The 25,359-nt window shown below is 36.3% G+C and overlaps 1 protein-coding gene across 1 annotated transcript in view; it reads left to right on the forward strand.

Moving 5' to 3' along the window:
• The window catches only part of LOC138314310 (protein PAT1 homolog 1-like), a 63,874-nt gene that overhangs the window by 6,900 nt on the left and 31,615 nt on the right, over nucleotides 1-25,359 (forward strand). The window contains exons 5-11 of the mRNA XM_069254596.1: nucleotides 4,029-4,097; nucleotides 4,737-4,862; nucleotides 7,644-7,952; nucleotides 15,159-15,297; nucleotides 18,257-18,385; nucleotides 20,407-20,578; nucleotides 23,048-23,227. Of these exons, the coding sequence (XP_069110697.1) occupies nucleotides 4,029-4,097; nucleotides 4,737-4,862; nucleotides 7,644-7,952; nucleotides 15,159-15,297; nucleotides 18,257-18,385; nucleotides 20,407-20,578; nucleotides 23,048-23,227 (1,124 nt within the window). The remainder of the gene's footprint in view (nucleotides 1-4,028; nucleotides 4,098-4,736; nucleotides 4,863-7,643; nucleotides 7,953-15,158; nucleotides 15,298-18,256; nucleotides 18,386-20,406; nucleotides 20,579-23,047; nucleotides 23,228-25,359) is intronic.

Here is a 25,359-nt window from a genome sequence, read left to right on the forward strand (position 1 = left end):
TCAACCCATACCACATAAGGTAAAGTGTCAACCCATACCACATAAGGTAAAGTGTCAACCCATACCACATAAGGTAAAGTGTCAACCCATACCACATAAGGTAAAGTGTCAACCCATACCACATAAGGTAAAGTGTCAACCCATACCACATAAGGTAAAGTGTCAACCCATACCACATAAGGTAAAGTGTCAACCCATACCACATAAGGTAAAGTGTCAACCCATACCACATAAGGTAAAGTGTCAACCCATACCACATAAGGTAAAGTGTCAACCCATACCACATAAGGTAAAGTGTAAAGGTGTAAATACCATACACATAAGTAAAGTGTCAACCCATACCACATAAGGTAAAGTGTCAACCCATACCACATAAGGTAAAGTGTCAACCAACCCATAAGGTGTCAACCCATACCACATAAGGTAAAGTGTCAACCCATACCACATAAGGTAAAGTGTCAACCCACACTATAAGTGTAACCACATAAGGTAAAGTGTCAACCCATACCACATAAGGTAAAGTGTCAACCCATACCACATAAGGTAAAGTGTCAACCCATACCACATAAGGTAAAGTGTCAACCCATACCATATAAGGTGTCAACCCATACCACATAAGGTGTCAACCCATACCACATAAGGTAAAGTGTCAACCCATACCACATAAGGTAAAGTGTCAACCCATACCACATAAGGTAAAGTGTCAACCCAATATACACCACATAAGGTAAAGTGTCAACCCATACCACATAAGGTAAAGTGTCAACCCATACCACATAAGGTAAAGTGTCAACCCATACCAAGTAAGTGTCAACCCATACCACATAAGGTAAAGTGTCAACCCATACCACATAAGGTAAAGTGTCAACCCATACCACATAAGGTAAAGTGTCAACCCATACCACATAAGGTAAAGTGTCAACCCATACCACATAAGGTAAAGTGTCAACCCATACCACATAAGGTAAAGTGTCAACCCATACCACATAAGGTAAAGTGTCAACCCATACCACATAAGGTAAAGTGTCAACCCATACCACATAAGGTAAAGTGTCAACCCATACCACATAAGGTAAAGTGTCAACCCATACCACATAAGGTAAAGTGTCAACCCATACCACATAAGGTAAAGTGTCAACCCATACCACATAAGGTAAAGTGTCAACCAACCCATAAGGTAAAGTGTCAACCCATACACATAAGGTAAAGTGTCAACCCATACCACATAAGGTAAAGTGTCAACCCCATACCACATAAGGTAAAGTGTCAACCCATACCACATAAGGTAAGGTCAACCCAGTGTCAACCCATACCACATAAGGTAAAGTGTCAACCCATACCACATAAGGTAAAGTGTCAACCCATACCACATAAGGTAAAGTGTCAACCCATACCACATAAGGTAAGTGTCACCCATACCACATAAGTAAAGTGTCAACCCATACCACATAAGGTAAAGTGTCAACCCACACCACATAAGGTAAAGTGTCAACCCATACCACATAAGGTAAAGTGTCAACCCATACCACATAAGGTAAAGTGTCAACCCAACCACATAAGGTAAAGTGTCAACCCACACCACATAAGTAAAGGTGTCAACCCACACCACATAAGGTAAAGTGTCAACCCATACCACATAAGGTAAAGTGTCAACCCATACCACATAAGGTAAAGTGTCAACCCACACCACATAAGGTAAAGTGTCAACCCATACCACATAAGGTAAAGTGTCAACCCATACCACATAAGGTAAAGTGTCAACCCACACCACATAAGGTAAAGTGTCAACCCATACCACATAAGGTAAAGTGTCAACCCATACCACATAAGGTAAGGTGTCAACCCATACCATATAAGGTAAAGTGTCAACCCATACCATATAAGGTAAAGTGTCAACCCATACCACATAAGGTAAAGTGTCAACCCATACCACATAAGGTAAAGTGTCAACCCACACCACATAAGGTAAAGTGTCAACCCATACCACATAAGGTAAAGTGTCAACCCATACCACATAAGGTAAAGTGTCAACCCATACCACATAAGGGTGTCAACCCATACCACATAAGGTAAAGTGTCAACCCAACACTTAAGTGTCAACCCATACCACATAAGGTAAAGTGTCAACCCATACCACATAAGGTAAAGTGTCAACCCATACCACATAAGGTAAAGTGTCAACCCACACCATATAAGGTAGTGTCAACCCAACCAATAAGTAAAGTGTCAAACCATACCACATAATAAAGTGTCAACCCATACCACATAAGGTAAAGTGTCAACCCACACCATATAAGGTAAAGTGTCAACCCATACCACATAAGGTAAAGTGTCAACCCATACCACATAAGGTAAAGTGTCAACCCATACCACATAAGGTAAAGTGTCAACCCACATCATATAAGGTAAAGTGTCAACCCACAACACATAAGGTAAAGTGTCAACCCATACCACATAAGGTAAAGTGTCAACCCACATCACATAAGGTAAAGTGTCAACCCACACCACATAAGGTAAAGTGTCAACCCATACCACATAAGGTAAAGTGTCAACCCATACCACATAAGGTAAAGTGTCAACCCACACCACATAAGGTAAAGTGTCAACCCATACCACATAAGGTAAAGTGTCAACCCATACCACATAAGGTAAAGTGTCAACCCACACCACATAAGGTAAAGTGTCAACCCATACCACATAAGGTAAAGTGTCAACCCATACCACATAAGGTAAGTGTCAACCCATACCACGTAAGGTAAAGTGTCAACCCACACATATAAGGTAAAGTGTCAACCCACACCACATAAGGTAAAGTGTCAACCCATACCACATAAGGTAAAGTGTCAACCCATACCACATAAGGTAAAGTGTCAACCCATACCACATAAGGTAAAGTGTCAACCCACACCACATAAGGTAAAGTGTCAACCCATACCACATAAGGTAAAGTGTCAACCCATACCACATAAGGTAAAGTGTCAACCCACATCATATAAGGTAAAGTGTCAACCCATACCACATAAGGTAAGGTGTCAACCCATACCACATAAGGTAAAGTGTCAACCCATACCACATAAGGTAAAGTGTCAACCCATACCACATAAGGTAAAGTGTCAACCCATACCACATAAGGTAAAGTGTCAACCCATACCACATAAGGTAAAGTGTCAACCCATACCACATAAGGTAAAGTGTCAACCCATACCACATAAGGTAAAGTGTCAACCCATACCACATAAGGTAAAGTGTCAACCCATACCACATAAGGTAAAGTGTCAACCCATACCACATAAGGTAAAGTGTCAACCCATACCACATAAGGTAAAGTGTCATACCCATACCACATAAGGTAAAGTGTCAACCCACCACATAAGGTAAGTGTCAACCCATACCACATAAGGTAAAGTGTCAACCCATACCACATAAGGTAAAGTGTCAACCCACACCACATAAGGTAAAGTGTCAACCCATACCACATAAGGTAAAGTGTCAACCCATACCACATAAGGTAAAGTGTCAATCCATACCACATAAGGTAAAGTGTCAACCCACATCATATAAGGTAAAGTGTCAACCCACACCACATAAGGTAAAGTGTCAACCCATACCACATAAGGTAAAGTGTCAACCCATACCACATAAGGTAAAGTGTCAACCCACATCATATAAGGTAAAGTGTCAACCCACACCACATAAGGTAACGTGTCAACCCATACCACATAAGGTAAAGTGTCAACCCATACCACATAAGGTAAAGTGTCAACCCACACCACATAAGGTAAAGTGTCAACCCATACCACATAAGGTAAAGTGCCAACCCATACCACATAAGGTAAGGTGTCAACCCATACCACATAAGGTAAAGTGTCAACCCATACCACATAAGGTAAACTGTCAATCCATACCACATAAGGTAAAGTGTGTACCTTCAATAACAATTTAAGTTCTATGTATGCTGAATTTTTTATTCTCGTTTGGTGAATTTTTTTATCCAGAACCTTATTGGTCAACATTTTATTATTTTATAGAAACATCAGAACCTAGATGAGATCTTTGGTCCAGCATCTCCCCCTGGATATCTTGACACAGAACATTTGGTAACTAGAGTCTTTGATAAGAAGATTTGGTAACTAGAACCTTTGATACAGAACATTTGGTTACTAGAATCTTTGATACAGAACGTTTTGTAACTAGAATCATTGATACAGAACGTTTGGTAACTAGAACCTTTGATATAGAACATTTGGTAACTAGAATCTTTGATACAGAACGTTTGGTAACTAGAATCTTTGATACAGAACATTTGGTAACTGGTAACTAGAATTTTTGATACAGAACATTTGGTAACTAGAATCTTTGATACAGAACATTTGGTAACTGGTAACTAGAATCTTTGATACAGAACATTTGGTAACTAGAATCTTTGATACAGAACATTTGGTAACAAGAATCTTTGATACAAAACATTTGGTAACTAGAACCTTTGATACAGAACATTTGGTTAATATTTGATAAGAATATTTGGTAAGTTGTAAATTGGTAGATGTACATTGTGATCACATCTGAGTACTTTGTAAGATCTTTAATCACTATTTAATCCCCACCATTGTGGCAAAAAGTAAATAAGAATCATATATAAACAAGAACAAAATATTAAATGTATTTGATACTAAATTATATCTTACCTAATTTTGATTTTTGAATTCTAAAAAACTGGTACACATTTTTATTGAAAGGTGTCCCCCTCCAGTAAAAACATATGGGGCTCCCCAGTAAAGGACAGCAACATGCCATCTACTATCAACAATCTACAGTCTCTGTTTGACTTCGCAGCCAAAACTGGCCATTGTACTCCTAGTCAGGTAATTAACAACAATCTACAGTCTCTGTTTAACTTAACAGCCAAGACTGGCCATGGTACTCCTAGTCAGGTAATTAACAACAATCTACAATCTCTGTTTGACTTAACAGCCAAGACTGACCATTGTACTCCTAGTCAGGTAATTAACAACAATCTACAGTCTCTGTTTGACTTAACAGCCAAGACTGGCCATGGTACTCCTAGTCAGGTAATTAACAACAATCTACAGTCTCTGTTTGACTTAACAGCCAAGACTGGCCATGGTACTCTAGTCAGGTAATTAACAACAATCTACAGTCTCTGTTTGACTTAACAGCCAAGACTGACCATTGTACTCCTAGTCAGGTAATTAACAACAATCTACAGTCTCTGTTTGACTTAACAGCCAAGACAGGCCATGGTACTCCTAGTCAGGTAATTAACAACAATCTACAGTCTCTGTTTGACTTAACAGCCAAGACTGGCCATGGTACTCTAGTCAGGTAATTAACATGAATCAAATTTCTCGCTGTATCGAACTTTTTGTCTGGTCCCGAATTTCTTCACTATATAACATTACTAACTAACCCATGTATGAATCGAAGTTTTATGAATCGAAGTTCTCGATGTGTCGAACTTTTTTCATGGACCATTTGTTATAGAATCATAGGTAACTGACACTCGATGATTCGAATAAAAATTTACCTGTACAAATCAGGTGTTCGCCGATACCCCGCGGCATGCCGTCACACCTAGCTGTCTCGCGACGGCCCTTCGCCGGACATATGACAGCTTGTGTTGCTAGCTTGATATCATCAAGATGATTAATATCACTAATCAGGCCGATACCCGGTGCTTTGTTTTTACAAGCTGCGTTATTAAATCATTAGCGCGGCAAAGATCCAGTTAGTCGTTTTTGATGTTCGCCGCCGCCATTGATAGCGGTTTGTAGAATTTACGGAACGGTAAATAGCGAGCCACATTATTAGCAACTCATACTCAAAACTGTTACATTGCACAACTTTGGCATAAATACTGGAGCAAATCGATCATTCTAAATCGAAGTATTTTGTAGGTGTTGTAGCGCTTTCGGTTCCTCCTTTTTAGTTTCGTTTTTACAACGTGTTTTTGTTTTATATTCATTCCGTAATATTAACCATCGCTTAAATAGTCACCAAACGAACACTTGTACATGGGTTAGGCCTAGTACACGTAAGTCTTGTTTATAATATACGTATGTATTGCTAACGATAGCAATACACGTGATTAATTGCATACTTCGTTTTAATTTTGTTTTGCTTGTGGTACAATGATTATAAAGTTTACGGAACAGAGACGACATGTACACAACTACAACAGTTGGTCAGGTTAAAAAAAACATCGGTCTAATTTCAACCACGAATAATTCGAAGTCTCGATGTATCGAAGTTTTTCTGACGGTCCCTGGAACTTCGATACATCGAGGTTTGACTGTAATTAACAACAATCTACAGTCTCTGTTTGACTTAACAGCCAAGACTGGCCATGGTACTCTAGTCAGGTAATTAACAACAATCTACAGTCTCTGTTTGACTTAACAGCCAAGACTGCCCATGGTACTCTAGTCAGGTAATTAACAACAATCTACAGTCTCTGTTTAACTTAACAACAGCCAAGACTGGCCATGGTACTCCTAGTCAGGTAATTAACAACAATCTACAGTCTCTGTTTGACTTAACAGCCAAGACTGGCCATGGTACTCTAGTCAGGTAATTAACAACAATCTACAGTCTCTGTTTGACTTAACAGCCAAGACTGGCCATGGTACTCTAGTCAGGTAATTAACAACAATCTACAGTCTCTGTTTGACTTAACAGCCAAGACTGGCCATGGTACTCCTAGTCAGGTAATTAACAACAATCTACAGTCTCTGTTTAACTTAACAGCCAAGACTGGCCATGGTACTCTAGTCAGGTAATTAACAACAATCTACAGTCTCTGTTTGACTTAACAGCCAAGACTGGCCATGGTACTCTAGTCAGGCCAAGACTGGCCATGGTACTCTAGTCAGGTAATTAACAACAATCTACAGTCTCTGTTTGACTTAACAGCCTAGACTGGCCATGGTACTCTAGTCAGGTAATTAACAACAATCTACAGTCTCTGTTTGACTTAACAGCCAAGACTGACCATGGTACTCCTAGTCAGGTAATTAACAACAATCTACAGTCTCTGTTTGACTTAACAGCCAAGACTGGCCATGGTACTCCTAGTCAGGTAATTAACAACAATCTACAGTCTCTGTTTAACTTAACAGCCAAGACTGGCCATGGTACTCTAGTCAGGTAATTAACAACAATCTACAGTCTCTGTTTGACTTAACAGCCAAGACTGGCCATGGTACTCCTAGTCAGGTAATTAACAACAATCTACAGTCTCTGTTTGACTTAACAGCCAAGACTGGCCATGGTACTCTAGTCAGGTAATTAACAACAATCTACAGTCTCTGTTTGACTTAACAGCCAAGACTGGTCATGGTACTCCTAGTCAGGTAATTAACAACAATCTACAATCTCTGTTTGACTTAACAGCCAAGACTGACCATGGTGCTTGGACATTATCAACAATTATTCTGATAATTAAAAATGTATTTACTTACCTTTATACAAAAGGCAACAATATTTGGATTTTAGAACTCTACATATTTTGTTGTAAAAACTTCTGGTAGGGTTTTAATATGCACTATTTAGGATACTATTGCTCAGTATTGCTCAGAAAATTAAGCAAAAATGATTGATGTTTCGTAATGGTAATTTGCCCACAGGAAGCACCAGTAATGTCTACACCTGACCGGAAGTCAGTAACACCGAGAATATCTGGGGGACAAAGTGCCACCTTGGAGGAAATTGAACATCAGATGATGTCCCAGTCACGCTCCATAAAGAAGCCTATGACGGCGGAGGAACTGGAGAGGGAAATGCGTGGAGAGGTTATGGACCAGCAGGTGCCTCAGATGCCTATTCACCATCCCAGAAGTCCTTATTCTGTGCCTCCACACATGCCTCCGCCCTTACCAGGCTCTCCTGCTTACATAGGATCACCTGCCGGACAGGGACCACCAAGGTTTCATCAGGTAACTGACTTCAGCTCTCTCTGCTGTAAGCTAAGTTACAGCCGTAATTCTCAGATGATACAGTAATCAGCCGTAATTCTCAGATGATACAGTAATCAGCCGTAATTCTCAGATAATACAGTAATCTTATAGCTTTCTCGGAGGATACAGTAATCTTATAGCTTTCTCAGAGGAAAAGTAATCTTATAGCTTTCTCAGATGATACATTGATCTTATAGCTTTCTCAGAGGATACAGTAATCTTATAGCTTTCTCACTGGATACAGTAATCTTATAGCTTTCTCAGAGGATACAGTAATCTTATAGCTTTCTCAGAGGATACAGTAATCTTATAGCTTTCTCAGAGGATACAGTAATCTTATAGCTTTCTCAGAGGATACAATACAGTGATCTTATAGCTTTCTCAGAGGATACAGTAATCTTATAGATTTCTCAGAGGATACAGTAATCTTATAGCTTTCTCAGAGGATAAAGTGATCTTATAGCTTTCTCAGAGGATACAGTAATCTTATAGCTTTCTCAGAGGATAAAGTAATCTTATAGCTTTCTCAGAGGATACAGTGATCTTATAGCTTTCTCAGAGGATACAGTAATCTTATAGATTTCTCAGAGGATACAGTAATCTTATAGCTTTCTCAGAGGATAAAGTAATCTTATAGCTTTCTCAGAGGATACAGTGATCTTATAGCTTTGTCAGAGGATACAGTAATCTTATAGCTTTCTCAGAGGATAAAGTAATCTTATAGATTTCTCAGAGGATACAGTAATCTTATAGCTTTCTCAGAGGATACAGTGATCTTATAGCTTTCTCAGAGGATACAGTGATCTTATAGATTTCTCAGAGGATACAGTAATCTTATAGCTTTCTCAGAGGATACAGTAATCTTATAGCTTTCTCAGAGGATACAGTGATCTTATAGCTTTCTCAGAGGATACAGTAATCTTATAGATTTCTCAGAGGATACAGTAATCTTATAGCTTTCTCAGAGGATACAGTAATCTTATAGCTTTCTCAGAGGATACAGTAATCTTATAGCTTTCTCAGAGGATACAGTAATCTTATAGCTTTCTCAGAGGATAAAGTAATCTTATAGATTTCTCAGAGGATAAAAGTAATCTTATAGCTTTCTCAGAGGATAAAGTAATCTTATAGCTTTCTCAGAGGATACAGTAATCTTATAGCTTTCTCACTGGATACAGTAATCTTATAGCTTTCTCAGAGGATACAGTAATCTTATAGCTTTCTCAGAGGATACAGTAATCTTATAGCTTTCTCAGAGGATACAGTAATCTTATAGCTTTCTCAGAGGATACAGTAATCTTATAGCTTTCTCAGAGGATACAGTAATCTTATAGCTTTTCTCAGAGGATACAGTAATCTATATAGCTCTTCTCAGAGGATAAAGTAATCTTATAGCTTTCTCAGAGGATACAGTAATCTTATAGCTTTCTCAGAGGATAGAGTAATCTTATAGCTTTCTCAGAGGATACAGTAATCTTATAGATTTCTCAGAGGATACAGTGATCTTATAGCTTTCTTAGAGGATACAGTAATCTTATAGCTTTCTCAGAGGATACAGTAATCTTATAGCTTTCTCAGAGGATACAGTAATCTTATAGCTTTCTCAGAGGATAAAGTAATCTTATAGCTTTCTCAGAGGATACAGTAATCTTATAGCTTTCTCAGAGGATAAAGTAATCTTATAGCTTTCTCAGAGGATACAGTAATCTTATAGCTTTCTCAGAGGATACAGTAATCTTATAGCTTTCTCAGAGGATACAGTAATCTTATAGCTTTCTCAGAGGATACAGTGATCTTATAGCTTTCTCAGAGGATACAGTAATCTTATAGCTTTCTCAGAGGATACAGTAATCTTATAGCTTTCTCAGAGGATACAGTAATCTTATAGCTTTCTCAGAGGATACAGTAATCTTATAGCTTTCTCAGAGGATACAGTAATCTTATAGCTTTCTCAGAGGATACAGTAATCTTATAGCTTTCTCAGAGGATACAGTAATCTTATAGCTTTCTCAGAGGATACAGTAATCTTATAGCTTTCTCAGAGGATACAGTAATCTTATAGCTTTCTCAGATACAGTAATCTTATAGGATAAAGTAATCTTATAGCTTTCTCAGAGGATACAGTAATCTTATAGCTTTCTCAGAGGATACAGTAATCTTATAGCTTTCTCAGAGGATACAGTAATCTTATAGCTTTCTCAGAGGATACAGTAATCTTATAGCTTTCTCAGAGGATACAGTAATCTTATAGCTTTCTCAGAGGATACAGTAATCTTATAGCTTTCTCAGAGGATACAGTAATCTTATAGCTTTCTCAGAGGATACAGTGATCTTATAGCTTTCTCAGAGGATACAGTAATCTTATAGCTTTCTCAGAGGATACAGTAATCTTATAGCTTTCTCAGAGGATAACATGTAATCTTATAGCTTTCTCAGAGGATACAGTAATCTTATAGCTTTCTCAGAGGATACAGTAATCTTATAGCTTTCTCAGAGGATACAGTAATCTTATAGATTTCTCAGAGGATAAAGTAATCTTATAGCTTTCTCAGAGGATACAGTAATCTTATAGCTTTCTCAGAGGATACAGTAATCTTATAGCTTTCTCAGAGGATACAGTAATCTTATAGCTTTCTCAGAGGATACAGTAATCTTATAGCTTTCTCAGAGGATACAGTAATCTTATAGCTTTCTCAGAGGATAAAGTAATCTTATAGCTTTCTCAGAGGATACAGTAATCTTATAGCTTTCTCAGAGGATACAGTAATCTTATAGCTTTCTCAGAGGATACAGTAATCTTATAGCTTTCTCAGAGGATACAGTAATCTTATAGCTTTCTCAGAGGATACAGTAATCTTATAGCTTTCTCAGAGGATACAGTAATCTTATAGCTTTCTCAGAGGATACAGTAATCTTATAGCTTTCTCAGAGGATACAGTAATCTTATAGCTTTCTCAGAGGATACAGTAATCTTATAGCTTTCTCAGAGGATACAGTAATCTTATAGCTTTCTCAGAGGATACAGTAATCTTATAGCTTTCTCAGAGGATACAGTAATCTTATAGCTTTCTCAGAGGATACAGTAATCTTATAGCTTTCTCAGAGGATACAGTAATCTTATAGCTTTCTCAGAGGATACAGTAATCTTATAGCTTTCTCAGAGGATACAGTAATCTTATAGCTTTTCAGAGGATAGATTATAGCTTTCTCAGAGGATACAGTAATCTTATAGCTTTTCTCAGAGGATACAGTAATCTTATAGCTTTCTCAGAGGATACAGTAATCTTATAGCTTTCTCAGAGGATACAGTAATGTCTTATAGCTTTCTCAGAGGATACAGTAATCTTATAGCTTTCTCAGAGGATACAGTAATCTTATAGCTTTCTCAGAGTAATACAGTAATCTTATAGCTTTTCTCAGAGGATACAGTAATCTTATAGCTTTCTCAGAGGATACAGTAATCTTATAGATTTCTCAGAGGATACAGTAATCTTATAGCTTTCTCAGAGGATACAGTAATCTTATAGCTTTCTCAGAGGATACAGTAATCTTATAGCTTTCTCAGAGGATACAGTAATCTTATAGCTTTCTCAGAGGATACAGTAATCTTATAGTTTCTCAGTGGATACAGTAATCTTATAGCTTTCTCAGAGGATACAGTAATCTTATAGCTTTCTCAGAGGATACAGTAATCTTATAGCTTTCTCAGAGGATACAGTGATCTTATAGCTTTCTCAGAGGATACAGTAATCTTATAGCTTTCTCAGAGGATACAGTAATCTTATAGCTTTCTCAGAGGATACAGTAATCTTATAGCTTTCTCAGAGGATACAGTAATCTTATAGCTTTCTCAGAGGATACAGTAATCTTATAGCTTTCTCAGAGGATACAGTAATCTTATAGCTTTCTCAGAGGATACAGTAATCTTATAGCTTTCTCAGAGGATACAGTAATCTTATAGCTTTCTCAGAGGATACAGTAATCTTATAGCTTTCTCAGAGGATACAGTAATCTTATAGCTTTCTCAGAGGATACAGTGATCTTATAGCTTTCTCAGAGGATACAGTAATCTTATAGCTTTCTCAGAGGATACAGTAATCTTATAGCTTTCTCAGAGGATACAGTAATCTTATAGCTTTCTCAGAGGATACAGTAATCTTATAGCTTTCTCAGAGGATACAGTAATCTTATAGCTTTCTCAGAGGATACAGTAATCTTATAGCTTTCTCAGAGGATACAGTAATCTTATAGCTTTCTCAGAGGATACAGTAATCTTATAGCTTTCTCAGAGGATACAGTAATCTTATAGCTTTCTCAGAGGATACAGTAATCTTATAGCTTTCTCAGAGGATACAGTAATCTTATAGCTTTCTCAGAGGATACAGTAATCTTATAGCTTTCTCAGAGGATACAGTAATCTTATAGCTTTCTCAGAGGATACAGTAATCTTATAGCTTTCTCAGAGGATAAAGTAATCATATAGCTTTCTCAGAGGATACAGTGATCTTATAGATATCTCAGAGGATAAAGTAATCTTATAGCTTTCTCAGAGGATACAGTAATCTTATAGCTTTCTCAGAGGATACAGTAATCTTATAGCTTTCTCAGAGGATGCAGTAATCTTATAGCTTTCTCAGAGGATACAGTAATCTTATAGCTTTCTCAGAGGATACAGTAATCTTATAGCTTTCTCAGAGGATACAGTAATCTTATAGCTTTCTCAGAGAATACAGTAATCTTATAGCTTTCTCAGAGGATACAGTAATCTTATAGCTTTCTCAGAGGATACAGTGATCTTATAGCTTTCTCAGAGGATACAGTAATCTTATAGCTTTCTCAGAGGATACAGTAATCTTATAGCTTTCTCAGAGGATACAGTAATCTTATAGCTTTCTCAGAGGATACAGTAATCTTATAGCTTTCTCAGAGGATACAATACAGTAATCTTATAGCTTTCTCAGAGGATACAGTAATCTTATAGCTTTCTCAGAGGATACAATACAGTGATCTTATAGCTTTCTCAGAGGATACAGTAATCTTATAGCTTTCTCAGAGGATACAGTAATCTTATAGATTTCTCAGAGTATACAGTGATCTGATAGCTTTCTCAGAGGACATTTGTGCAAGGCTCAAATTTTACTTTTTTTCTCACTTGCTAAAATGTGCCCTAAAGTTGTACATGCTAAAATATTTTTTTTACTTATAATTAAATAACTGTATTCAAATAATTTGAATAAATATGCACTCAGCTTCATGAAATTTTGTATTTAGACCAAAATTGGAATGATCTTGGAAATTTCGAAAATCGACCTGATTAGATCATAACTTAGAGAGTTATTGCCCTTTGAAATTATAATTATTGAATCTTATAAACATGATAACTTGAGTACATATGCACCAAGCTTAATGAAACTTTGTATGTAGACTAACGTTGGAAAGATCTTGGACGAGTTTAAAAATCAGCTTGATTCAATTGTAACTTATGGAGTTATTTCCCTCTGCAATTATAATTATTGAATCTTATGAACATGATAACTTGAATAAATATGATCTGAGCTTTAATACTGTAACTTTGCATAGAGACTAACATTGGAAATATCTCAAACAGGTTTTAAAATAAGCTTTATTCAACTTTAACTTATTTACGGAGTTATTGCCATTTGCAATTATAAATATTAAATCTTGTGAATATGGTAATGTGAGTAAATATGCACCAAGCTTTATGAAACTTTGTAATCTTATAGCTTATTTCTCAGAGGATACAGTAATCTTATAGCTTTCTCAGAGGATACAGTAATCTTATAGCTTTCTCAGAGGATACAGTAATCTTATAGCTTTCTCAGAGGATACAGTAATCTTATAGCTTTCTCAGAGGATACAGTAATCTTATAGCTTTTCAGAGGATACAGTAATCTTAGAGGATACAGAGGATACAGTGATCTTATAGCTTTCTCAGAGGATACAGTAATCTTATAGCTTTCTCAGAGGATACAGTAATCTTATAGCTTTCTCAGAGGATACAGTAATCTTATAGCTTTCTCAGAGGATACAGTAATCTTATAGCTTTCTCAGAGGATACAGTAATCTTATAGCTTTCTCAGAGGATACAGTAATCTTATAGCTTTCTCAGAGGATACAGTAATCTTATAGATTTCTCAGAGTATACAGTGATCTGATAGCTTTCTCAGAGGACATTGATGCATACAGTAATCTTATAGATTTCTCAGAGTATACAGTGACTGCAAGGCTCAAATTTTACTTTTTTCTCACTTGCTAAAATGTGCCCTAAAGTTGACATAAATATTTTTTTTACTTATAATTAAATAACTGTATTCAAATAATTTGAATAAATATGCACTCAGCTTCATGAAATTTTGTATTTAGACCAAAATTGGAATGATCTTGGAAATTTCGAAAATCGACCTGATTAGATCATAACTTAGAGAGTTATTGCCCTTTGAAATTATAATTATTGAATCTTATAAACATGATAACTTGAGTACATATGCACCAAGCTTAATGAAACTTTGTATGTAGACTAACGTTGGAAAGATCTTGGACGAGTTTTAAAAATCAGCTTGAATTCAATTGTAACTTATGGAGTTAATTTCCCTCTGCAATTATAATTATTGAATCTTATGAACTATGATAACTTGAATAACATATGATCTGAGCTTTAATACTGTAACTTTGCATATAGACTAACATTGGAAATATCTCAAACAGGTTTTAAAATAAGCTTTATTCAACTTTAACTTATTTACGGAGTTATTGCCATTTGCAATTATAAATATTAAATCTTGTGAATATGGTAATGTGAGTAAATATGCACCAAGCTTTATGAAACTTTGTATGTAGACCTATTAGATGTATGTTCCTATTTTGAGAACAAAAGACATCAGCTGCTGAAATTACAAAATTAATTTGTATCAAATATTAGGTGACCATTAAGGCACATGGGCCTCTTGTTACAGTTGGCGCTGATAAAAAACACTTGCTAAAATAAGCAAGTGCATGTTTTTTCCACTTGCTATTCTGGTATATCTACTTGCAAAAAATAAGTAATTAAACAGTCTGAAAATCGAGCCCTTCAGGTGTACGATTCAAAGGAGGAAGTGTTATTGGCAAAAAGTACTTTTACTGGTTTCAACACAATGAATAATTGAATGTCTGGTCTGCTTGTAGAGAGTACCACCAGGATTCAGCCCTATACAAGCACAACACCTGTTAGAGGGGAGGCGGTCACCTCTGATGGGGGCCACTCCACCTGCTGTAGGGTCACCAGGGGTCATGGGTCAACACCGAGGGTCACCACAGATAACGGGTAAGTCCATTTCACTAGCTGTGGGACTGTTTGGTTTTTCCAATTTCTGGTTTTTCTGTTGACAAGACTCAAAATTTGACATTGAAATTCAATGCTTGGTATCATATCTGAATTAATTCCTCCAGAACAAAATTCAACATTGTGTTGCTCCATCCTTAAGAGTGGTTGGAATGATATTTATCTAAATTTCAAGTTTTGAATTCAATTTATATTGAAAATAAAAATGTGAAAATACCAAAACAATTAAGGGTTCTGTTGTTGTAGAGAATTGGAAATTGATACAGTGGAACTTGCTTGATACGAACTTGGATAATTCGTCGACCCGCTTTAATATGAAGTACTTTGCCGGTCCCCGCCGAATTCCTTCTCTATCTTTGTTTAACAAACTCGGAAAATTAGAATTAGGAAAACTCGAAAAAGTCTGATGATACGAAGTAAATTCTTGGTCCGAATGAAAAAAATCATTCATTAAATATTCGTATAAAATGAATTGAGATTTTTTGGACACCGAGATCGCCAAAATGCCGATATCTTTTTCAAAATTTTTCTGTAAAACGGCATTTGAAAACCCGCTTACAACTACAAAAACATGGAAAAACTGTTTAATGTTTAGCAATGAATCTAAGTTATATTGTATCAACAATCAGCAGCGATAATTATATAATCAATTGTAAAGTTGCAGTACATGATCATTACTTACATAAAGATTACCCCATCATAAAAAACAGGTGCTCTCGGCCACCAGTCACATGTATGGTGTGGTCACTCGGGCGGAATTAATCTCCAGCCACCTGGCACTGTGTTTCAAATGCAATCACAACTTGGAGCGTACACGATCACTGTTTTTATAGAGCGATGCTACAATTATTTAGATGTGAATAATGTTAGTGCTTTGAAATTTTTAATCGGCAAAATAGACTTTACATCGTTCACCAGTCCCCATCGTTTGATCATGAGTTGACATGCGTAGAATTACTTTCTACATAACTTCCTATATTTACACTTGCTATGCTTGGTCACTATACGCTAATACTAGCTGATTTTGTTTACCATAACTGCATGGTAACATTGAACTTTGAACTTGCGTAAGAAAATGTTCTATGCAACGTAAAAGGACTACTTTTTTTAAACAAACACATGGCTTTGTTTACATTTTGATGCAACATTACGTGGATATTGTTGTTTTTCATAGAATTTTGGAAAAATGTAAACAAATACATGTTTTATATTTATATATGATTCAAACAATTTTTAAATTAACAATTGTATAAAGAATCGGAAAAATATCCCGACCGGGGCGACGTGCTTTCATTTTTGTTAAAAATGATGGGTGTCAAATGTAAACATTACCTCTGTGTCTGTGTTCGTAATACGATCGAGTCTTTTGGGTGGACAGGCGTGAGACCTTCTGATAGAGGTCAGTTATAAACATATCCTCTTGTCTTTGTTCTTTGAGAATTTAATCATGTGTATTATAAAACATGCACCGCTAGTAATCCATGTGTTGACAGTTACGCGTCACCACAAATACATTGTATCCATCGAACACAATTGAAGTTGTTCCATCTATAGCCTAGATGGCGATGGATATAAGCGTAGATTATATAATCACATGGCTCCGAAGGATGTTATATCGTCAAGTCAGACGACAATCTCAAACAAATTTAGCTACTTGAATACTGGTGTTTTGACAACTTCGGAAAACTCCACTGTGTAAGCGTGCGTCAGCCTCGCCTCACTGCACAATAACGGTCACCGAGTTCACACATGTGGCCGAGAACAAATACTTTATGTTATTACGCTATATATGAACTTTTTGCAAAATTTAATACCTACTTAAAGTTCTGATCTGATTAAATAAAATTATGTTTATTTTACACTAAAATATTGAACTTTTTTGTCGTCGCGGATGAATAATTCTACCTTACGTGCAGCGTCATCATTCGCTGTTCAATTGAGTAAGCTCCTCCCACTTTTGACCGACTTTTATTGAATAATTACGCCACTTTCAAATGACGATTTTATTGCATAAAATATAAATGAAAAGTCGTGCGAGTGTAAATATAGGGATTGGATTTCGTTTTTATGTTAACCATGCTTGTATGGAGCAATTCCTCTAAGAATATATTCAATATGGGGCGCTAACGCGCTCCATAGAATATATTCTTAGAGGAATTGCTCCATACAAGCATGGTTAACATAAAAACGAAATCCAATCCCTATATGAACAATGTGTGTCAGTTAAGTAAGTTATGTCTGTTATTTCTATGTGTGTGAAAAACATTTTGTGACTGCAGTTGTAAATTGATATTTTGAATTTATTTCGGTTTTATTGTTATAATTTTGCAACCACCATCGGCGATTTTTATATCTTTCTTGCTCACGCGTTTTACGACACAGAACAAGTAGATCTATTACCATGTAAAGAGATCGTCGGTAGACTTAATTGAGAACTCGCTTAATTCAAACACTCGGATAACTCAAAGTTTTATCTCGGTCCCTTTCAGTTCGTTTTAACCGAGTTCCACTGTATTTGTTTACACTATTTCTACAGAGGATAATATGTGGTATTGTAGTCATGTAAACATGGGTAACCTCAAAAATTGGAGAACCAAATAACTGTCATGCTCTTTTTCTATGGTGCATTATCTGTTGTCACTTTCAATTGTATATCTATTCAAATCTCCCATGTGCTTTAATTAAAAATACTCTACCTTAATCTATAGAAATTTGAATGATCTCTGAATATCGGAATAGATTTTAACCTGAATCTGTGGATATTGGAATGAACTCTTGACTTTGGATACAATGATAGTAACCTCTGGAGTATATAGAGGATGCCTTCTCTGTGAACATCACCATTTAAGTACCAGATTGCTAGGAATACTTAATAGAAGACTGCAGCATTCCCAGAACAAGACGTTATACTTGTTCAGAAGCTAATGTGAATTCGTTTCAGGAGTTTCTCCCATTACGCGGTTGACCCCATCACCTCCCCCTGGGGCAGGAATACCCAACCTATTTCAGTCACCTGTTCAGGCGCGAATGATGTCCCCATTGGCACGAGGGGCTATCATGAGTCCGATGGGTATGTATAAGTTAAAAGCTCCTGAATAGGATAATTGTTTACCTACTTCAGATGTCTGGTATATTAATTAGGTCACCTAAGACGAAGTCTCAAGTGACCTATTCTAATCGCCTTTTGTCCGTCGTCCCTTGTCCGTCGTGTGTTCATAAACAATTTACATTAATGAACGTTATTTGCTTATTTTTCATAGGAAATTAGTTAAACTGGGTAAGAATTTTTAGCCTGAGATAGCATTTTATCGTCATATCCATATTGGTCCTGGCCGTCCTCCAGGGGCCTTAGGGGCGGGGCCAAAAGGGGTCAAATAGGCTAAAACTTTAAAAATATTCTTCTGAATTCACAGATTTGATGGAACCAGATACTCTTCATAGATTGGAAGGTCTTAAGGCCCTTTACAAAAATTGTGAATTTCATAGCCCTAGGATCTCAGATTTTCCCATGCGGAGGGGGTCAATTTTACTATTATAGTTTATATAGGAAAAACAAATTTATGAACATTATTTGCTTTGTTTTCATAGGAAATTAGTGAAACTGGGTTAGAATTATTAGCCTGAGAAAGCATTTTAAGATCATATCCATATTGGTCCTGGCCGACCCTTAGGGGCCAGAGGGGTGGGGCCAAAATGGGTCAAAATGGCTAAAATTTCAAAAATCTTCTTCTGAATTCACAGGTTTGGTGGAACCAAATAATCTTCATAGATTAAAAACTGAAATTTATAAAATCACTGACACTGACTGACTTCTAGTTTTAAGCATAAGGGTTTGGTAACATAATACACTAACTATCAAAATGAAAAACAAAAAATAAAAATTCTAATACAAATGTTCAACTTTAAAGTTCTTTAAATTCGTAAATACTTTTTACAGATTTGAACCAACTTTGCAATGCTCTTTCTGTATCAGCACTCAGGTGACCATCAAGGCCTCTTGGGCCTCTTGTAAAATATGATAAAGTTTCAATATTGTGTTCTTCATCAGTGGCAACAAGTTTATTAAAACAAATCAATATGATTGGGAATTTTTGTCTTGTTTTTATGATTGGTTAATTGGGAATTTTTATGTCTTGTTTTTATGATTGGTTAATTGAGAATTTTTATGTCTTGTTTTTATGATTGGTTAATTGGGAATATTTATGTCTTGTTTTTATGATTGGTTAATTGGGAATTTTTATGATTGGTTAAAACAAATCAATATGATTGGGAATTTTTGTCTTGTTTTTATGATTGGTTAATTGGGAATTTTTATGTCTTGTTTTTATGATTGGTTAATTGGGAATATTTATGTCTTGTTTTTATGATTGGTTAATTGGGAATTTTTATGTCTTGTTTTTATGATTGGTTAATTGGGAATTTTTATGATTGGTTAATTTGCTACCTACTATTTTGGAACAATTCACTCACTTCTTTACAAATTTCTTGTTTTGTATTATCTGGAGAATTGTATCTTGTGCAGGATTACTGAATAGATGTTAAATCACATCCGATCTACTGTTAGGAACTTATTCTGACTGATTCTTAACCTCATGTATTGCACTTTTCCTTGCTTCTTTCTTGCACTTTGTTTATGTGTTTGTATGTACATTTATGTATCATTAATTGCAAGATGTATTTTGTTTTTGTCTCGCCTTCAGCGATGGTGGCAGCGTGGACAGTGTCTACATTTGTGTTATAGATCATTTTGAACAATACTTTAAATGTTATTTTTACAGTATACTGAAAAGGGGGGAGGGCCACTTATTTTTGACTTTCATCAAAATAGATAGATTAAGACAAATATTTAAGCAGGTGCTATTTATTATTTTAAGGGTTGAAGATTTCATTGTGATGTTTACTGATTTTGAATTGCAATTGCCAATTAAATATTGCTGATAAAAGTTAATCTGCATAGTATCTAAATGTTTTGATGTGATTGTTTTACTGACTTGGAGAAAACACTGAACATTAATTGTGTGATTTATTATAAAAACATTTCTCTGTGACCGTCACAATTCAACAAAGCTTAGAACTATCATCACTTTACAGGAAACAGGTTACCATCACAACCAATTGGTATCCCACGACAACAGCTGCAGCAGCGTCCACCATCCAATCAGAGTCCTTATAATAATAGCCCTGGCGGCCATTATCCCTCCGGATCTTCTCCAAGTGGACCGTACCCTAGTCCAGGCCCTAACCACAGTCCTGCAGGCCCAAGGTAAGGAACAAGGCAAAGTCTCACATTGAAAATGTGTACCCAGGTACCTTTCAAAATAGGAAACATTCTGATATATGTCTGTGCATATGTAAAATTCAATTATAAGTAGTACAAAAATTCACTCATTTGTTCTGTTTTACTCACAAAGGATGACACTTTATCTGCTTACGACATTTATTTCCCATGACCGTAATTTGATCAGAGAACTAATCATGAATGGTTGCGCAAGTGCTGGAAAACTACATCTACCACGGATGTGCTTGTTACATTACGATTAGTTACCAAATTACCGATATAATATTTAAAAATGGATACAACAATATTGTTTATCACATTGAAGATACTTCTCTCACATATATTATGATTTGAATTTTGCTCCAACTGAAGATTGCCTCAAACAACATCGTTAAATGAACCATGATCTCATAAAGTTGGGTACGAGTAGGGTACTAAAATTTGTAAACCCGAGGACAAAATTTAGTACCGGTAACAGAGGTAATTTTTATACGTAATATTTCTCATAAATCATAGGTAGTATCAGTTATTCACATTGATATTCTTAAAAATGTTTTCTTAATTCCTTCTGAAATCAAATTAATATAACAATGATACAACTGATAATAGCTCCATTTAGTCCGTCATTATGGTAAGAACTACAGTGGAACTTCACTAAACCGATCATGGTCGGTGCATAGAATTTCGGCCGGTTTAGAGAAGGTTTCATTTGGAGAAGTGAACGGAATATCGATCATCACCATCCGGATTTGATTGACCGGAACTCTTTTTCTATACTTGACTATAACCATACACGTGCCTTGTGTTTGTAATAACCAATCAATATTATTGTTAATGTGAACGTTACAACAAAAGAGAGAATTAAATGTTGAAAAAGAATAAAAAGCAACGTCTTGACTTTTTTACCTCTCATAAACGTTATTAATTGCAAGAATGTTCTTGGGGATGCTCATCTGCACTGACCTTCATACAGTAGGACATACGGGCCCATAACGGGTACACGATACTGTCAATGCCGGTCTAATGTGACATGGTCATTTTCTAAAACAATATATGGCTTCGGCTTCTTCATACAGGGAATGTACGATTTTACAACAACTGAAAACAACCTATGTGAGGTCTCAAAATATAATACGAAACTATATCTGTACTTGTTGTCGAACATTAAACAAACGGCATGGTAGGCTACAGTCCCATTCTTCGATTCGTTAAATATCGAAACAATTGACGTGATTAATTAATTACATCACCTCTATAGCCGTCACACCCGTGTACACACCTCAGGGCATGGCATGCGCTAACTAGTCTATAGAGACCGATGTGTATATGTATTTCACAGTCGATTGATCGATTGATCAGACCTCATGCCATCGGGGCTGCTCAGGTAAGGCCGTTTTTCAGAAGTGGTTTTTTAATACAACGCGACTAGTGTTTGTATTATTGCTATCCGGTTTACTATGATTTGTAGGACTTGCCCTACAATGACATCTAGTGGTGACCTCTTGAACCATTTCATTCATAAACTTCCATTCATAAATTCCCTATTCATTGAATAATATTCCTTTGGACCAATCAGTAGTCATGGAAAGACTGCCTTCTGATTTATAGAATACACAGAGTGTGTATAGAATACACAGAGTGTTATATAATACACAGCCCATCTAGGTCAAATGTTGCCTGCTGGTGACTCCTCTGTCCAACTTACATAATCTCTGTTAAAGATAATTCAAATTGGACTTACTATCTAAGGCTTATAGACATAAGAGCTTTAAAGTGAATTAATCAGATGCCCTTTCTGTGTACCTTAAAATAATGTTTTTAAATGAATGTTAAACACAGATCTGAGGTAAAGGCAATATAACTTATAAGGCTGCCCTCATTTGTGCATAGTTTTACCAAAATAAGTGTATGTGCAACATAAGAAACAAGAGTATAAGGATAAAAACTCATTTTAATGAAGACTTTTGTTTTCTTTGTAATTTTTATGTAGGAACTTTAATTAAGAAAAATGTCAAACAAAACATATGTATTTTCTGTGATCAGTTTAATGTTCTTGAAATAATTGATATTAAAGTCTTTATAATATGGTTTATATATTTTGATTTTGGAAATTCATTTGATTTCATTCTAATTTTTCTGTAACTGCTGCGTTGTATTTGCAGTACTTTGAGTACTTTGATTTAGTTAATTTGACTATCCCGATATCTAAATTGGTCCAGTTTTCAGAATTGGGAGGGATCGGTTTTGGGAAATTTTGATTACTATAAATAAAGAGGAATTAATTCGTGCTCGGTTTTAAGAGGGGATCGGTTTTGAGAAGGATCGGTTTTGGGAAGTTACACTGTACTTTAACTAAGTTGCTTTAAAGTTTTGCTTTGGTATGCTTCTAATGATTTTCAGGATTTCTTAATTTGTCTAAAGTGTCAAAAAAAAATTATTTTAATATTTTTCCAGAGGGTCTTATCATTCACATGGAGACAGAGGGCCTCACCCCCAGGGCGATCGGTACACCCCACAGGGTGATAGGGGGCGCGACAGAGGATATCATCAAAGAGGGGATCGATATACCCCCCAGGGGGAGAGGTTCCATCGAGGGCGAGGAATACAACGAGGTTATCACAATAATAACAACAGGTAAATGACAAATTACCATGACAACAGATATGCCTGTGTTTACCATGACAACAGATATGCCTGTGTTTACCATGACAACAGATGTGCCTGTATTTACCTTTAATCTGAACGTTTGATTGCTACAGAAAATACCATTACAACAGATATGCCTGTGTTTACCATGACAACAGATATGCCTGTGTTTACCATGACAACAGATATGCCTGTGTTTACCATGACAACAGATATGCCTGTGTTTACCTTTAATCTGAACGTTTGATTGCTACAGAAAATACCATTAACAACAGATATGCCTGTGTTTACCGTGACAACAGATATGCCTGTGTTTACCATGACAACAGATATGCCTTTGTTTACCATCGCAACAGATATGACTGTGTTTACCTTTAATCTTTACTTTTGATTGCTACAGAAATTACCATGACAACAGATATGCCTGTGTTTACTGTGACAACAGATATGCCTGTGTTTACTGTAACAACAGATATGCCTGTGTTTACCGTGACAACAGATATGCCTGTGTTTACCGTGACAACACCGTGACAACAGATATGCCTGTGTTTACTATGACAACAGATATGATTGTGTTTACTGTAACAACAGATATGCCTGTGTTTACTGTAACAACAGATATGATTGTGTTTACTGTAACAACAGATATGCCTGTGTTTACCGTGACAACAGATATGATTGTGTTTACTGTAACAACAGATATGCCTGTGTTTACCGTGACAACAGATATGCCTGTGTTTACCATGACAACAGATATGACTGTGTTTACTATGACAACAGATATGCCTGTGTTTACCATGACAACAGATATGCCTGTGTTTACTATGACAACAGATATGCCTGTGTTTACCGTGACAACAGATATGCCTGTGTTTACCGTAACAACAGATATGCCTGTGTTTACCGTGACAACATATATGACTGTGTTTACCATGACAACAGATATGCATGTGTTTACTGTAACAACAGATATGCCTGTGTTTACTGTAACAACAGATATGATTGTGTTTACTGTAACAACAGATATGCCTGTGTTTACCGTGACAACAGATATGATTGTGTTTACTGTACAACAGATATGCCTGTGTTTACGTGACAACAATATGACTGTGTTTACCATGAACAACAGATATGCCTGTGTTTACTGTAACAACAGATATGCCTGTGTTTACTGTAACAACAGATATGATTGTGTTTACTGTAACAACAGATATGCCTGTGTTTACTGACAACGTGACTTAACAACAGATATGCCTGATTGTTACTACTGTAACAACAGATATGCCTGTGTTTACTGTACAACAGATATCTGTGTTTACTGTAACAACAGATATGCCTGTGTTTACTGTAACAACAGATATGCCTGTGTTTACTGTAACAACAGATATGCCTGTGTTTACTGTGACAACAGATATGCCTGTGTTTACTGTAACAACAGATATGCCTGTGTTTACTGTAACAACAGATATGCCTTGTGTTTACTGTGACAACAGATATGCCTGTGTTTACTGTGACACAACAGATATGCCTGTGTTTACTGTAACAACAGATATGCCTGTGTTTACTGTGACAACAGATATGCCTGTGTTTACTGTGACAACAGATATGCCTGTGTTTACTGTAACAACAGATATGCCTGTGTTTACCGTGACAACAGATATGCCTGTGTTTACCGTGACAACAGATATGCCTGTGTTTACCGTAACAACAGATATGCCTGTGTTTACTGTAACAACAACAGATATGCCTGTGTTTACTGTAACAACAGATATGCCTGTGTTTACCGTGACAACAGATATGCCTGTGTTTACTGTAACAACAGATATGCCTGTGTTTACCGTGACAACAGATATGCCTGTGTTTACTGTGACAACAGATATGCCTGTGTTTACTGTAACAACAGATATGCCTGTGTTTACTGTAACAACAGATATGCCTGTGTTTACTGTGACAACAACAGATATGCCTGTGTTTACCGTAACAACAGATATGCCTGTGTTTACTGTAACAACAGATATGCCTGTGTTTACTGTAACAACAGATATGCCTGTGTTTACTGTAACAACAGATATGCCTGTGTTTACTGTAACAACAGATATGCCTGTGTTTACCGTGACAAC

The sequence above is a fragment of the Argopecten irradians genome, chromosome 1, assembly GCF_041381155.1.
Source record: "Argopecten irradians isolate NY chromosome 1, Ai_NY, whole genome shotgun sequence".
In the NCBI taxonomy this organism is placed as follows: Eukaryota; Metazoa; Mollusca; class Bivalvia; order Pectinida; family Pectinidae; genus Argopecten; species Argopecten irradians.